General features: G+C 36.0%; 1 protein-coding gene across 5 annotated transcripts in view; it reads left to right on the forward strand.

The window, feature by feature from the left end:
• The window catches only part of Gabrr1 (gamma-aminobutyric acid type A receptor subunit rho1), a 55,170-nt gene extending 50,862 nt beyond the window's left edge, over positions 1–4,308 (forward strand). For 3 of the 5 annotated variants that reach the window (XM_047558539.1, XM_047558535.1, XM_047558538.1), the window contains exons 9-10: positions 364–566; positions 1,522–3,139. In XM_047558539.1, the coding sequence (XP_047414495.1) occupies positions 364–566; positions 1,522–1,815 (497 nt within the window). In that variant the 3' untranslated portion in view covers positions 1,816–3,139. Of the gene's footprint in view, positions 1–363; positions 567–1,521; positions 3,140–3,705 lie in introns of those variants that run through there. The other 2 variants (XM_047558537.1, XM_047558536.1) reach the window with 2 other exon arrangements.
• Positions 4,309–16,312: the final 12,004 nt, after the last annotated feature.

The raw sequence follows: 16,312 nt of genomic DNA on the forward strand, positions 1-16,312 counted from the left end.
TAGTTACAAGAAACATACATACATACCTGCTTATATATGTAATTTCTTTTTTTTTTTTTTTAACAATTGGATTGAAAGAAATGTCTTAATGCGAAAACATCTGAAATTCTTTGCAGAAGGATAAAATGAGCCAGTGCTATGATGAACCTACAAGGTATACAGAGGAGGGAAAAGGTGGGGATGAGAAAAGGAAAGGTTTCATAAAAGTTAAATCTTGAAAGATGAGTAGGTGTTTGCTAGACAGAGGGTTCAGGTGGAGACCTTCTAGGCTGAAGGAGCAGTAGGGACAAAGAAACAGAGACATGGAGCCCTCCAGTATTTGGTGAAGATGATCGTGCACTTATTTCTCAATGTCTGCTGCAGGCATCACGACGGTGCTGACCATGTCCACCATCATCACGGGCGTGAACGCCTCCATGCCCCGCGTGTCCTACATCAAGGCCGTGGACATCTACCTCTGGGTCAGCTTTGTGTTCGTGTTCCTCTCGGTGCTGGAGTACGCGGCGGTCAACTACCTGACCACGGTGCAGGAGCGGAAGGAACGGAAGTTGAAGCTGCGGGAAAAGGTGACTTTCCCATGTACATAATGGGGCTGGGCCAGGGTGGAGCTGGTCTGCCTCTGGGACTGTGGGTAAGTCAGACCCTCTCTCTAAAATGGGGCCATGATATCCCTCTCCCCCTGCTCCTTCACAAGGTTGTAGTGAAGAGCAAACAAATTGATGTGTATCATAACTCTATGAAATTTACTCTGGACTACATCTTTCACTCACTGAAACTTTTCTTTAGCAGCTACCATATACCAGGAGCCACTAAGCCATTTAACTAAGGCATGATTTCTTTAATCTTGTTGCAGTTCAGGGTTTAGTGAGAGAATCCCAGGAGAAAAACAAATGGCAATTTAATACTGGATAACAAATTATGAAGGCAGAGGAGGAATTAAAGAACACTCCTGGGATGAACCTCCTCCATTCTAGGAAATTTTCCTTCACATGTGAACTCATACATATCCCATCACTTCCCAGGTTATCTTTCCTCCCTCCGGGCTTCCTTTCTTCATCCAGTCTGCAAAGCCATGATTATCTACTCCAGAAAAATCTAACTGTAGAGTACTAAACTATTTTCACAACGCCACTTCTTTCCAATTCTTACCACCACAACACACACACGCGCATGCGCACACACGTAATAATGTTATTTCGTAAACATTTTTTATCACAGGCTCAGTATGTTTATAATCTCATGGAGAATAGGGTGATGTATCTAATCATGAACCTTTTTGATAGTCTGTTGTATGACACAGACTGTTTCCTAAAAGTCAATTTGTAGATTTTGATTCAACATAAATAAATACCTGCTATTTTAGGATGTTTACAGTGAAGCCACCATTGTTTTCCTACCTTTCCCCCAAACTGGGAATAAGAGAAACTGGAGAAAGGCAACCGCATCACACAGTTACATCCGTAGGGCTTCTGAGCAATGACACTGAGTTCCAAGGCCAGTGTGCGTCTGCTATGCTTGCAGCTCCCCTGCACCTGTGGGTTACCGCAGTCGCGTGCTGTGATGTTGGATGGCAGCTACAGTGACGGTGAAATGAATGACCTGGGCAACTACATGCCGGAGAATGGAGAGAAACCCGACAAGATGATGGTGCAGCTGACCCTGGCCTCAGAGAGGAGCTCTCCCCAGAGGAAAAGTCCGAGAAGCAGCTACGTGAGCATGAAGATCAACACCCATGCCATTGATAAATACTCCAGGATCATTTTTCCGGCAGCATATATTTTATTCAATTTAATATACTGGTCTATTTTCTCATAGATGCCTGTAATTCTACAAATTTCACATTTTTTCATGGTATGTACTATAGAAATACCTATATGGTGGAAAAAGTTTTAAGATTATGGTTTTAAAAAAATCCCAGTACCACCCATGTCTTCACTGTCCCTTCTCCAGCTTTCCAAAATTACATTGACAAGACAGTTTTGCATTCATTAAACATCTGTTGTATACAAAGCATTATACTAGTTGCTGCAGGAATATGACACTATAGCAGCTGATGTTAGTTGTTACCCTGGTCTCCCTGAAAAGCACAGTACCAGTGTTGTGGGCACTGTAGTTCAACCTCTTTTAGATCCCAATGCTTATTCACATGAATGATTTCCTTTGAATGGATATCATCATATTCTTTGGACTAGTTGGAATTGGGAAGCACCTAAGTTCACTTGCATGGAACCTACATGCACCTAAATCCCTACTTTGACAGAAACTCATGCTTCTGTTTATAGTCTATTATCTATTTCTTATGCATCTCCTTGTGTTTAATAAAAGGCAATAATATTTAATATTAAGTTTATTTACAAGTTGCAGTTCACAAGATTTCACCTCTTCCCAAGCTTTGTAGATTGGTGCAATAGTTAACAGCTTCTGATGGAAACATCTCTGGTAGGGATATTTTGAAGATGAGGATTATGCATGCATTTTGTCTTTTTTGTCATGTAGGTAACTAGACTAGAAAACTTGTATTTAAGTGTTCCCTTTCCATAATCACTGCTTCAAGCACCTCTCTACCTTAGGCAGGTTTTTGGTCAAAATGAAGTTCATTCTCAGTAACATGGTATCTTCACTGAGGAACTTGGGAAGAGACTAATGTCTCCTCTATAAACTGCAGTTAAAGAGAATGCAAAATTCAGGACTACCTATAACTCATCTGAATGAGAAGTACTCACTTGGTTTCTTAAAGAGAAAAAGAATACCAAAAATCAAAAGAAGTGGCAAAACATCTCTAGACATCTATCTGCATTTCCACTCAACGAATACCAGCATTTTCTTTCTTTTTCTTTTTTCGTTTGTAATAGTAGGGATTGGACCCAAGGATGCTCTACCACTGAGCTATATCCCAGTCCTTTTAAGATTTTGTTTTGGGACAGGGTCTCACCAAGTTGCCCATGCTGGCCTCAAACTTTCCATCCTCCTGCCTCAACCTCCTGAGTAGCTGGGATTACAGGTGTGCACCACCACGCCCAGCTAGAATACCAGCATTTTCTAAGAACCTCAGAACAGTTGTTTAGAGTAGGCAGCCTCTGTACCAGGCAGAAGGACACCCAGTGGCAACTGATGTCAGGGCCTGGGATAAAGGAGAGGGTTCATTTGATGTATTATTTTAAAGGCATTCGTTATGCTATATATCTATAAACTGTATAGATCAACTCCATCCAAACCCCCCAAACAACATTTGTCATATTTGAAACTCGCTTTAATAAAGTGATTATATACACAATAATGTCATTTTCATTTCAAAGTTAATTTGACCAATTGTCACTAAATAATATCATTTTTTTTAAAAAAAGGCCTATACTTCATTCTAACTTGAAAAAATATACCCTATTTGCACATATCCTAATTATAAGACAATCTCCCATTCCCCCAATAAAAGTTCATCAGAAATTTTATAACACACTCAAGTGGTAAACTTAAATCTAGATGAAATTGTTCAATGTTGACTTTGGGGGATCGGGTGTAGCTCAGTGGTAGTTTGCTTGCCTACCATGAGCAAGGCCCTGGGTTCCATCCCCAGCACCAGGAAAAAAAAATTTAACATTTGATATTTAACATTATTTTTAAAACACTGCTGTTTCTATTCTTATTTTATGAAATAATTACAGTCAAATTCTTCACAAACATCTTTGCCATTGTCTTTTTCCTCATCAGTAGGGCCACTGAATCATCTAGAAGTTTTCCAGGGCAGACTGTCTGACCTTCTGTCTACCTTGTTTGGGATACTCCACATTTGAACCAGCATGTGGAATGATCTCTTTGTCTGCTGAAATTGCCATAGCAAGATTCTACAGACTGGATGACAGAGAAATTTGTTTCTTCACAGTTCTGGAGGCTAAAGTCCAAGATCAAGTTGTCAACAGATCTGGTTTCTTCAGAGGCCTCTCTTCCTGGCTTGCAAATAGCTACCTCCTTTTTAGTCCACACATAGTCTTTCCTCTGTACCCATATGTGTCCCACTTTCCTCATCTCTCTAGCCACATTGGATTAGGGCCCACCTCAATGACCTCATTTAACCTTAATTGCTTTTTTAAAGTCCCTATCTCCAGACCCAGTTACATTGGGGGTTAGGGTTTCAACATATAACTTTTGGGGGTGGGAGGACAAAATAACATGCCCATGGAAATTATCTGTTTGCACAGTACTACTTCTGAAGCTTTTGTTTTGTTTTTGTTTTGTACCAGAGTTGAACCCAGGAGTGCTTTAACCACTTAGCCACATCCCCAACCCTTTGTTATTTTTTATTTTGAGACAGTGTCTCCTTAAGTTGCCAAGGACCTCGCTAAGTTGCTAAGGCTGGCTTTGAACTTGAAATCCTCCTGCCTCAACCTCTTGAGCCACTGGGATTATAGGCACATGCCACCACGCCCAGCCATCTGATGCTTTGTATGTGTGTGTGTGTGTGTGAGTGTGGTACTGGGAACTGAACCCAGGGCCTCACTTACACATACTAGGCAAGTACTGTACCAGTGAGTCACACCCCTAGTACTCTTAACACATCTTATATTTATTCTTGAATTTTAAAACACAATTAAATACATTATTGTTTTTAAGAAGTGTGTTTACACTGATAGCCAGGATAGACATTGTAAGAAATAAATTATTAAATTCATATCAAACTTATTGATTTGTTTATATTTTCTTTTTTAAAAAAATTTTTATTTGTTCTTTTTAGTTATACATGATAGTAGAATATATTTGACATATCAAATATAAATGGAAAACAACAAAAAAACAGATAGTATAACTTGCCATTTTTGTGGTTGTACATGATGTGGAGTTATACTGGTCATGTATTCATATGTGAACATAGGCAAGTTATGTCCAGTTCAGTCAACTGTCTTTCTTACTCCCATCCCTGCTCCCTTCCCTTCATTCCCCTTTGTCTAATCCAGTGAATTTCCCTCCCGACCCCAACTTATTGTGAGTTAGCATCTGCATATCAGACAGAACATTTAGCCTTTGGTTTTGAGGGGATTGGCTTATTTTGCTTAGCATGATAGTTTCTAGTTCCATCCATTTACTGGCAAATGCCATGATTTCATTCTTCTTTAAGGCTAATACTCCACTGTGTATATATGCCACATTTTTTTTTATCCATCCATCTGTTGAAGGGCACCTTGGTTGGTTCCATAGTTTAACTATTGTGAATTGAGTTGCTACAAACATTGATGTGGCTGGGTCACTGTAGTATGATGATTTTAAGTCCTTTGGGTATAAACCAAGAACTGGGATAGCTGGGTCAAATGGTGGTTCCATTCCAAGTTTTCTGAGGAATCTCCATACTGCTTTCCAGAGTGGTTGTACCAATTGGCATTCCCACCAGTAATGTATGAATGTGCCTTTTCCCCTACATCCTCGCCAACATTTATTGTTACTTGTATTCTTGATAATTGTTGTTCTGACTGGAGTGAGATGAAATCTCAGTATGGTTTTAATTTGCATTTCTCTAATTGCTAGTGTTGTTGAACATTTTTTCATATATTTGTTCACCATTTGTATTTCTACTTCTGTAAAGTGTGCAGTTCCTTTACCCATTTATGAATAGGGTTATTTGGTTTTTTGGTGTTAAGATTTTTGAGTTCTTTATATATCATGGAGATTAATGCTCTATCTGAGGTTCAGTTGGCAAAGATTCTCCCTTTCTGTAGGCTCTCTCATCATATTCTTGATTTTTTTTCCTTTGCTGAGGAGAAGCTATTTAGTTTGATACAATCCCGTTTACAGATTCTTGATTTTACTTCTTGTGCTCTAGGAGTCTTGTTGAGGAATTTGGTTCCTAAACCAACATGATGGAGAGTTGGGCCTACTTTTTCTTCTAGTAGGGGCAGGGTCTTTTGTCTAATGCCTAGGTCCTTGATCCACTTTGATTTGAGTTTTGTGCAGGGTGAGAGATAGGGGTCTAATTTCATTTTGCTACACATGGATTTCCAGTTTTCCTAGCACCATTTGTTGAAGAGGCTCTTTCCTCTGATGCATGTTTATGGCATCTTTGTCTAGTATGAGATAACTGTCTTTATGTGGCTTTGTTTGTTTCTGTGTCTTCTGTTCTGTACCATTGGTCTTTCTGTCTGTTTTGGTGTCAATACCATGCTGTTTTTGTTGCTATAGCTCTGTATACTAATTTATGGTCTGGTGTTGTGAAACTTCCCGCTTTACTTTTCTCCATGAGGATTGCTTTGTCTATTCTTGGCCTCTTATTTTTCTAAATGAATTTCATGAATGCTTTTTCTATTTCTATAAAGAACATCATTGGAATTTTAATAGGAATTGCATTAAATCTGTATAGTACTTTTGGTAGTATGACCATTTTGACAGTATTAATTCTGTCTGTCAAGGGCATGGGAGATCTTTCCCTCTTCTAAGGTGTTCTTCCATTTCTTTCTTTAGTGTTCTGTAGTTTTCATTGTAGAGATCTTTCACCTCTTTTTTTAAGGTTGATGCCCAAGGTTGTTTTTTTTTTTTTTTTTTTTTTTTTTTTTTTTGAGGCTATTGTGAATGGGTAATTTTCCTAATTTCTCTTGCAGTGGATTCATCACTTATATATAGAAATGCCTTTGATCGATGGGTATTGATTTTATATTCTACTACTTTGCTGAATTCATTTATGAGTTCTAGAAGTTTTCTGGTGGAATTTTTTGGATCTTCTAAATATAGAATCATGTCATTGGCAAATAGTGATAGTTTGAGTTCTTCTTTTCCTACTTGTAGCCCTTTATTTCTTTCATCTGTCTGATTGCCCTGACTAGAATTTCAAGGACGATGTTGAATAGAAGTGGTGAAAGAGAGCATCCCTGTCTTGTTCCAGTTTTCATGGGGAACACTTTCAATATTTCTCCATTTAGAATGATGTTGGCCATGGGCTTAGCATATATAGCTTTTAAAATGTTGAGGTATGTTCCTACTATCCCTAGTTTTTCGAGTGCTTTGAACATAAAGAGGTTCTGTATTTTGTCAAATGCTTTTTCTGTATCTATTAAAATAATCATGTGCTTCTTGTCTTTAAGTCTTTTGATGAGGTGAATTACATTTATTGATTTCTATACGTTGAACCGATCTTGCATCCCTGTCATATTAAAATTCTTTACTACCTTTTCTAGCATTTCTCTGGTGACCTTTAAAGGAACTAAGACTAGCATTGATTGAGATCACTCGTATGCTGATGTTGTTTTCTAGAGGCAGTACTTATATATCAAAGATAGATAATGCAGAGGGAGCTCTGTAATATGACTTGGTAAGAACCCAAATATAAAGCTACTCCCTCTTTTCTGATGTATAATTTTGAAGAAAACATCATATGTGGGCATCTATAGTACTTATTAAACTTTTATTGGTGTGAGTAGAAAGATTTGGTTAATATTATTGTCCGATATCATAAGGCCATATTCATTTTTATAATTAATTTTAAAGAGTTAAAATACTGTAAAATACACTTGACTAAAGCTATATTAAAAATAATGTGGCCACTACCTGATAGTTCAGAAGGTACTTCAGGATTTTGAGAGCTTCATATCATTGTTGTAATACAATGAGAAAATAACAATAATGGGGAGAAGTGTTGGCCAGTACAGAATTGGGATTTTAGTCAAACCAACTTTTACTTAATGGCTCTGTTTTCTTCCTGTGTTATATATTCCTATTCAGTATTCTTTAATATTTCATAATTCATGTTTTATAGAGAAGAGTTGCAATGCTAGACTTTAGAATAAAAAATGGTTTATGGTAGGAACAATGAAAACTAACTTTGGTCAACTCAGTTTTACACAAAGCACTTTCACATTCCCTGTTTCATCCAAACTTGAATGAAGTAGAGAAAGGCTGGTTGACCAGGAGACAGACAACAAGGTTAGTAAGTGAAAGACCCCTACCCCAATGCTTATTCATCTTATTACATAATAGATGACCCTGGATAAGCAAATAGTCATACACAATCCATTGCACTAGTATAAGGAAATATTTTTACCAAGCAATGGCACCATCTCATTCATTCAAGTAATGTTGAGTACCTATTCTGTAGAAAGTAACATTCTAGACCAGTGCTTCTCAAACTATCTGGGCTAAAGGGCCAGTTTGTTGTTGTTGTTGTTTGTTTCTAAATCTTCAATCCATTGGCTTTTTGCATGATGAGTTTTTTGAAAGTGCAGTCCCTGACATGGTCCAGTTCTGCACCTGCATTCTACCTCTAGGAACATGAACCTGTGAGTTTCAACTATGGAGTTTATATGTGTGGGTATAATCACAATATATCATAATAATCCATGTACAGAAATAAATGTTTCATTCTGAGTTAATAGCACCTGTGTTACAACAACTTAATTTTAGTTTGATATGATAAATTTATAAATATGATAAATTTCAGTACCTGCAGTAAGCACTTTATCCTATGCACAATCAAGAACTTCAGAGTACACCAGTTATTTCACTTCAGTATTATCAGAAACTCTCAAAAAAAAAAAAAGTGGGTGCTCCAACTTTTTAATTCCTTATTCTAAATTTACTTTTAATCTAGTGTCGTTCAACTCTTGCTAGTACCTTTGAGTGGAAGGGGACATCTTCACTCTTTTTGAGATGGAAGTACTGTATAAGTGCTCTCTGGTTTACCTAAAAAAATGATTTACATATCAGTGAGTGTAGTGGGTTTATTCAAGTAGCACTTATAGTTCTGGACACTCTCAGATGCTATTGTACAAAACATACATTTGTAGGGTACCTGGCTGGCATACAGGTCTTGATCATGAGAACTGAATGAAGGTAACCAGGTCTCCTTAAGAATCAAAGCCATGCCAAAGTGAGGCCAGTTTATGTGACGCGTCCAACCACCCAATGATACTTTCTTATTAGGAGATAGAAAAGAGGGAAGTTTTTAGCTTTTTCATTTTTCATGATTTCCATGTTTCAATACTCAACCCTTAAGTACAGAAACCTTTCATTTAACGATAATGCACTGAAGAATGCACACTAAGAAACATGGACTGAGAAGTTAATGAAAATGTTAAATAAAAACTCTTGGTGAAAATCTTAAAGTTAGTTAGCAGGGGGAAAAAAAACCACCTTCCATATTTGGACCAAATGAGAGTTGAACACAACCCCAATGACTGCAAGATAAAGTACAAACAATATCTTTGTGTCTATATAATGCCCAACAGTTTGAGTGGCATGCTGAATTGAATGGTTGCTATGGCATTTTTAAGATTGTACCCTCATGAATTTATCTAAACTTGGTGGTTCTCTAATAAATAAGAGCTCTTTACAACTGTTAGGTGTAATTTATTCTGAAAAGCAAAAATAAGACAGAGGACTACAATGCTATTTTAAAAATGCAAAAAATAAATCATTCCAATTCCCCGCATTTTATTTGGCTTAAAATTTTTGATAGTTCTAAAAGTGTTAGTTATCTCTGGGGAAAACCTATTAAACAAGAAAAAAGACTCTGGCAGCAAATATTAAAATATAACTTATAATCTTAAGTTTCAATCACAATATAAAACCTAGATAAATAGAATTCCAAAACATTGTCCCTAAAAATAATGAATTCCAAAGAGAAAGAAATTTTTGCTGGCTAAGAGATCAATGGAATTATTTGGTTAAAGGATTAAAAAGCAAAAGTCGCTTTAGGAAATTTTATTGGCTACAGTACCAAAATTTTCTTTGACAAAGGCCAAGTTTCAAATCTTATTCAGGCATGCCTTAACAGGATTCCACTTATAATTTTCCAGTGGTTTCTTTTTCTTAGACGTTCTATTGGAAAGCAATCAACTTATATTGCCCAACTTAATGATATGCCCAAAGAAACAGTTCAAACATGATGAGAGAAGAAAAACACTCTCTGAAAACGTCTCAATCTTCATCCAAAACCGCACCATTTTTTTCATTAGGCATCTGCACATAACTATCCTTATTTTAAAATCAATTATAATGTTCTGGTTTCTTTCCAAAAATCTGATACTACATCTTAAAATGCACCCAGCTATGTAGTTGTTCTCTTTGTCATTCCACAAGTAAGTCTTTGAAAAATGATCTTTAGTTGTAAAATATGTCATAATTATACTGACATATATCTAGCAGTTTCACCTCAAAATTAAAGGTTGAAGTACAGCAATCAGAACTATTTTGCCATTTCATAATACTGTTGCATAACAGGATTTACTTACCATGGCACTCCTCAAGTTGGATTTTGATCTTTGAGTCATCTCTATACCTACTTTTAATTGGAATAAATGCAACTAGTTTCCTAGAAGTAATCCCAGAGCAGCACTGCCTTAACTAGGGATGACTATAATTCCAAAACATGAGAAAAAGCAGAATCTCGGGCCCTAAGACCTACTCAATTAGACCCTGTATTTTACAAGATTCCTCAGGTGATTCGTGTGCACATTCATTAGCAAAGCTTTGAACTGAGTCTCATAACTACTCACCTTTGAATATCATTCACTGAAAGTGATATGAGCACTGCATTTATATATTCAACTACATATGAAATAATGAGTACTTACTATATGTGTTAACTGATTTATTGATCTGAGAAGTTGGTGAAGTACCCCCTGATGCCTTCACTAGGTCCAGTTGAAAGAATACAAATGCCTCTTTGGAATTTGAAGAAATGTTTGTCCAGGAATATTTTTAAAATATTCCTCTACCACAATATTCAAGCAAGCTTAAAAACTTGTTTTAATTCTCAGAGAATATGAATCTGAGTTACTTGGACTTAAGTGCTAAATTGGAAAGTGAATTTCCTTTTGTTCCCTGCCCCTCCCTTCTTTTGGGGAGTAGTTTGTAAAGTTCATCAAGTTACAGAAAACAGTCAAAACTTTTTCATACCTGTAATCCCAGTGACTCAGGAGGCCGAGGCAGGAGGATCATAAGTTCAAAACCAGCCTCAGCAACTCAGTGAGGACCAAAGCAACTTAGCAAGATTCTGTGCTTTAAAAGTGGAAGCGGGGTGCGGGGCCTGGGGATACGGCTCAGTGGTAAAGGACCTCTGGGTTCAATCCCTGATACCAGCCCGTGCAAAACAAAACAAAACAAAACAAAACAAAACTTCATTCATAATCCTATTAGCCAGCAGTAACAAGTATTACTTCCTATCTTTGTGTCTATAAATTTTTACATAGCTGCTATCATGTTTTCTGTGCAAATTGATTTTGATTCTTTTCCATAACATAACATGACCTTTTTTCTATTAAACTTCCCATGATATATTGTAGTCATTTAAATCACTGCATACTGTGGATGTACAAGTCAAAAATTTCTCCTGATAGTGGATAAACTATTGTACTATAGACTATTATACTGTGATGAACAATCTAAGACATATATTATCACTCCATTTCCTTACATTAACAATGAATGCATAGAGCAAACATTAATTTGGGATCTCGTTCTTTATGTTAAGATAGTCTAATTCTAGCTTCCCAGTTTTATAACATTCTAATAATCAGGAACCCCTATGAATCTATACCTTAGCAACACAGTAATTCCCTAGTATCCATAAGGGATTGATTCCAGGAATATTTTTGGGTTCCAGGACCCCCAAAATTTCAGATTTTTAAAATCTGTCCTAAAAATCTAATGATGCTTATCCTTCATATAAATGGCATAGTATTTTATTTATATGTAATCTATACACACTCTCCTGTATATTTTAAATCATCTCTACGTTGCTTATTATATCTAATACAATGTAAATGCTATGTAAATAGCTGCTTTACTCTACTGTTTAGGGACCAGGGACAAGGAAGAAGTCTGTACATGCTCAGTACAAATACATTTTTTTCCTGAATATTTTTTGATTTGCAGTTGGTTGAATCCATAGATAGTATGGGCCAGTAAACCACTTATGAAAGAAACAGATGAGGAATCTCACAAATAAGAAATAAAGGAAATTAAAAGAAGTACAGCTGGATCTTATGAAAAGTAGCAAGATTCTACAACAGTACAGTTGTATAGTACCTTTCTTTATTTCTTGCTAGGTGATTCCATTATGCTATCAAGATTGTCCTTCTCTGCTCAAATATGACATTCAGCTCCAGGCTTATTAATCTTAGAATTCCAAGGCTCATCATCATCTAAATGATCCTGCATCAATTCTAAGGCCCCAGTAGAGTTAACTCCCACTTTGTCAGAATTCCATTTCAGTTTGTGGTAGGACTTTTAAAGGACTGAAAAAGGGGAAACTGGACCTCCAAGGAACTTAGAAGGAATTAGTAACTGAACCCCAGTCAAGACTTTTTCTACTAGGTGACTCCAAGCTCAACAACAAACCAGAACTAGAGGAATACATCAGACTTAAAAGTTTAGCAACTGGTTCGCTATGAAGGAAAGTCTTCTGAAATATGCAGAAAATGCATTTCTTTGGCAATGGAGCCATAGATCAGGTCATAGAATTGAAAAATAAGAAATATAACCAGGCGTGGTGCACTTACAGTTCCCCAGACTGAGGCAAGAGGATCCCAAGTTTGAGGCCAGCCTGGGCAAATTATCAAGACCCTGCCTCAAAATAAACTTTTTTTTTAAAAAAAGTACTGAGGATATAGCTCAGGGGTAGAGCACTTGCCTAGCATGCACAAGGCCCTGGGTTCAATCTCCAGTACCAGAAAAAAGAAAAAAAGTACATATGTATATATATAGTCCTTGTGTGTTTATGTCTTTATTTATTCCCCAGGTTGTAAAATATATAAGGGACGCAAGAATTATTTTAATATACTGCACAAAAATATGTATGCTAGAGTGTGCTATATTTACAAGTTTCTGTTGATCTTGATTGAATATGACCAATAAATATTATATAATAAAAAATATTGATTATAAAAGAGTAAACAAGTGAGTATAGTGATAATATATTGAAGTAGGAACTGAAAACACATTTTTTGTTGTTTTCCATCACTGTGACAAAATACCTGAGATAAACAATATAATAATGAAAAATATTTGTTTTGGCTCATGGTTTAGGGTTTTAATTGTCTGTGGTTGGCCCTGTTGCTTTGGACCTGTGGCAATATAGCACATCATGACAGAAGCAGGTGATGGAGGTGGTCTATTCACTTCATGGCAGCCAGGCAGCAAAGAGAGGAAAGGGATGGGGTCCCAATATATCCTTCAAGGGCACAATCCTAATGACCCAACTTCCTTCCACTAGGGCCCACCTCCCAAAGGTTCTACCCCCTCCCAACAGTGCCCGAGGCTGGCAACCATGCCTTTAAACACATAGGCCTTTGGGAGACACTCCAGTTCCATACTATAAGTTTTATTAGTCAAATTATTGTCATCTTAGGTTAAGAAATATGTGCTTTGCAAATTAATTTGTTTTTGTAATTTTTCCTTTGGATTGCCTAAATTCTTTTTTGTTCAAGATTGGATCAATGAAACAAAATAAATTATATTTAGGCCGCAAATTTCAAAATTGCAGAGGGCAGGTTGGGGTAGTGACAACATCAGAATTGAGGAATATGAATTCAAAATGTGCTTGGAGAAAATACCTAGAGATAAAAACCCAAGAGGATTATAGTTGTAAATTCATGTCCAAGATTTTCTATAAACACATACACACACAATTTCAAATGAGACTTTCTCTTTAAGAACTCATAAGTGGGACTGGGGATATGGCTCAGTTGGTAGAGTGCCTGCCTCGCATGTACAAGGCCCTGGGTTCAATCCCCAGCACCACAAAAAAAAAAAAAGAACCCATAAGTGCATTTTGTGACCTGGAATGTATGGGCAGAAGCCACACTTCCAAAAACCATGGAAGGTATACCAAACAGCTGCTGTAGATAACTGCTCCATCTTGGGAGAAAGCTTATGGCTGAATGGTAATTTAGGAATACTACACAACCTTCAGAGAGTAAAAGGACTTGAATATTAAAGTTTAGGTTTCAGTTTTATCTAAGTGCACTTCTTCAAACACAGCATCCTACCTATCTCTCAAGCAATAAGCACACTTTATGAAGGGCTACTTAGGTTCACATTAAACTCTTAAGATTCTTGTATCCTAACACACCATTTTTCTTTGAGGAATGTGCAGGGTTAATTCACATTAAGGCTATTGTTAAACCTGCACCTGTAAATTTTTGTGCAATGCATAGATTTAGAAATTTAGGTATACCTCAAATAAATCAAATTCAAGTGGAAAACATAGATGTTTAACTGCATTCCTTCTCTTGAGTGACACAAAACATTGTCCATGATTAGTAACATAACAAACAGGTAAAAATTTTAATTCTCTCAAATCAATAGTTCATCCAATAGGGCAACATCGACTTGATTTTTAGACTAAACAGATGCTTGTCTATTTAGAACCCTGATCTAGATTCTTTTCTATTTTATATTTCTAAGGTGATTGGATGCTTTGACTCAATGAACTAACCAAAACTAATCTTACATTTTAATCATTGAAAAAAAGTATAAACTCTTTAAAAGCCAATTTAAACAAATAAACATGACACTTATTCTTTAGGTATTGATAACAATCTAATAATCTGTTCTGCATTTGCATTATTTGCATTATTACAAGGAATTACTTTGTACTGATGCCAGAATTTTTGTTTTAATACTTTTATTTACTTGTATGTGGTGCTGAGGATCAAATCCAGTGCCTCACAGGTGAGGGGCAAGTGCTCTACCAGGGAGCTACGACACCAGTCCATGATGGTGGAAGTTTTCAAAAATGGAAATTCAAATTCAATACTGTAGCTGTGTATCTAATTCCTATGAAGTAAAATTATCATTTTTTAGCTTCCAAGACTAGTAAAACATTCATTTTTAAACAAAAGATTTAACTGTCCTTTTAAAATCACATTACATGAATAATATATGGCATTTATATAATTGAAGGCAATCTAATACCTATAATACTGATAAATTAATAAGAAAAAGTACAATATACCACAGTGTATTTGGGTAACTGCTTTATCTTCACAAGTTTTCATATCTTCATATATGTCATTTTAAAAACAAACAAGTGTTATTAAACGTAACAAGTGTTATTAAACGTACTTAACATTTTAGATTTTCATACACATGCTAATAAGGATCTATTAAAGTATTACAAAAACTAGCATAATCTGATGGTAGCAGAGTGCTTACTTGAAAATTTCAACTTCACACATATCAAAATGCATCATCCTCAACCATAATTGTACTACAAAAGGCTTGAAGTTAAAAAAAAAAAAAGCAGTCTGTCATACCTTATAGCCTTACAAAAATTCCTAGCTAGCACCAACATAACATTTATCTTACAATGAAAATTTACTTTGACAATGTGAAGGCTGGTCTGTGCAGGACATTTGCCAAAAGACTGCTTTAGGTAAAACGTTAGAACTACACAAAACCATCAGAAAGGTTTTTATCTTTCTTTTTTACAGAACATATTATCAAGTAACACAATCTTTTCACTTTTAAAAAATATTTTTTCACATCAATTTCTTATGTTCAAACAGATTGGGGAAACTCAGGTATTTAAAAATATTTTAGAAATACTTTTTCAAAAAATTCCAAGACAATAGCTTTCAGATGTTGCTCCAATCCCAGTGTTGTTCAGATGAAGAAAGAATTAAGAAGTGAGAATTTGCCACCAACTGTGAGTTTTTTTTAAGCATGGACTCTGTCTTATTCTTCTTTCATCAAATTCTTAGAAACAGGAACTCTTCAACAAATGTTTATTGAACACAAGGGTCAAAATTTTAAGATAAAATATCAAAGTAAGTAACTTTGGGGGATTGTGAGAAATCAAAATGCTGTAAATTTATACACATATTTATAAACATACAAAATGTTCTAGTTTATCCTAAATGCCCTAGCACTGGTAAGTGCTATAGAGAGAAGCAGCGAAAAGAGGAAAATATCCTGAGAAGATCATATAAGGAGAATTTGCAAGACTAAAAAGCAGTCCAAAATTTAGAGAGACAAGCTAAATACTAACTGCAGTCAGTCTTTTTTTTTTTTTTTTATTTTTTTTTTATTTTGCAGTGCTAGGGATTGAACTCAGGGCCTTGTGCATGCTAGGCAGGCACTTGACCCACTGAGCTATATCCCCAGTGTTTGATCTTATAGAGCAACTTAGTAACTAATAAAACAGGTTGAATATCCCTAATCTGAAAACTCAAAATGATTCCAAAATCCCATACTTTTTGAATGGCAACATTATATAAGTGAAAAATTCCATACTTGACTTCATGTGACAGGTTGTAGTCAAAATGCAGGCACACTAAAAATACTCCATAAAATTACCTTCAGGCCATGTGTATAAGGTATATATTCAACAGGAAAA

This window comes from Sciurus carolinensis, chromosome 7 (assembly GCF_902686445.1).
Source record: "Sciurus carolinensis chromosome 7, mSciCar1.2, whole genome shotgun sequence".
NCBI lineage: Eukaryota > Metazoa > Chordata > Mammalia > Rodentia > Sciuridae > Sciurus > Sciurus carolinensis.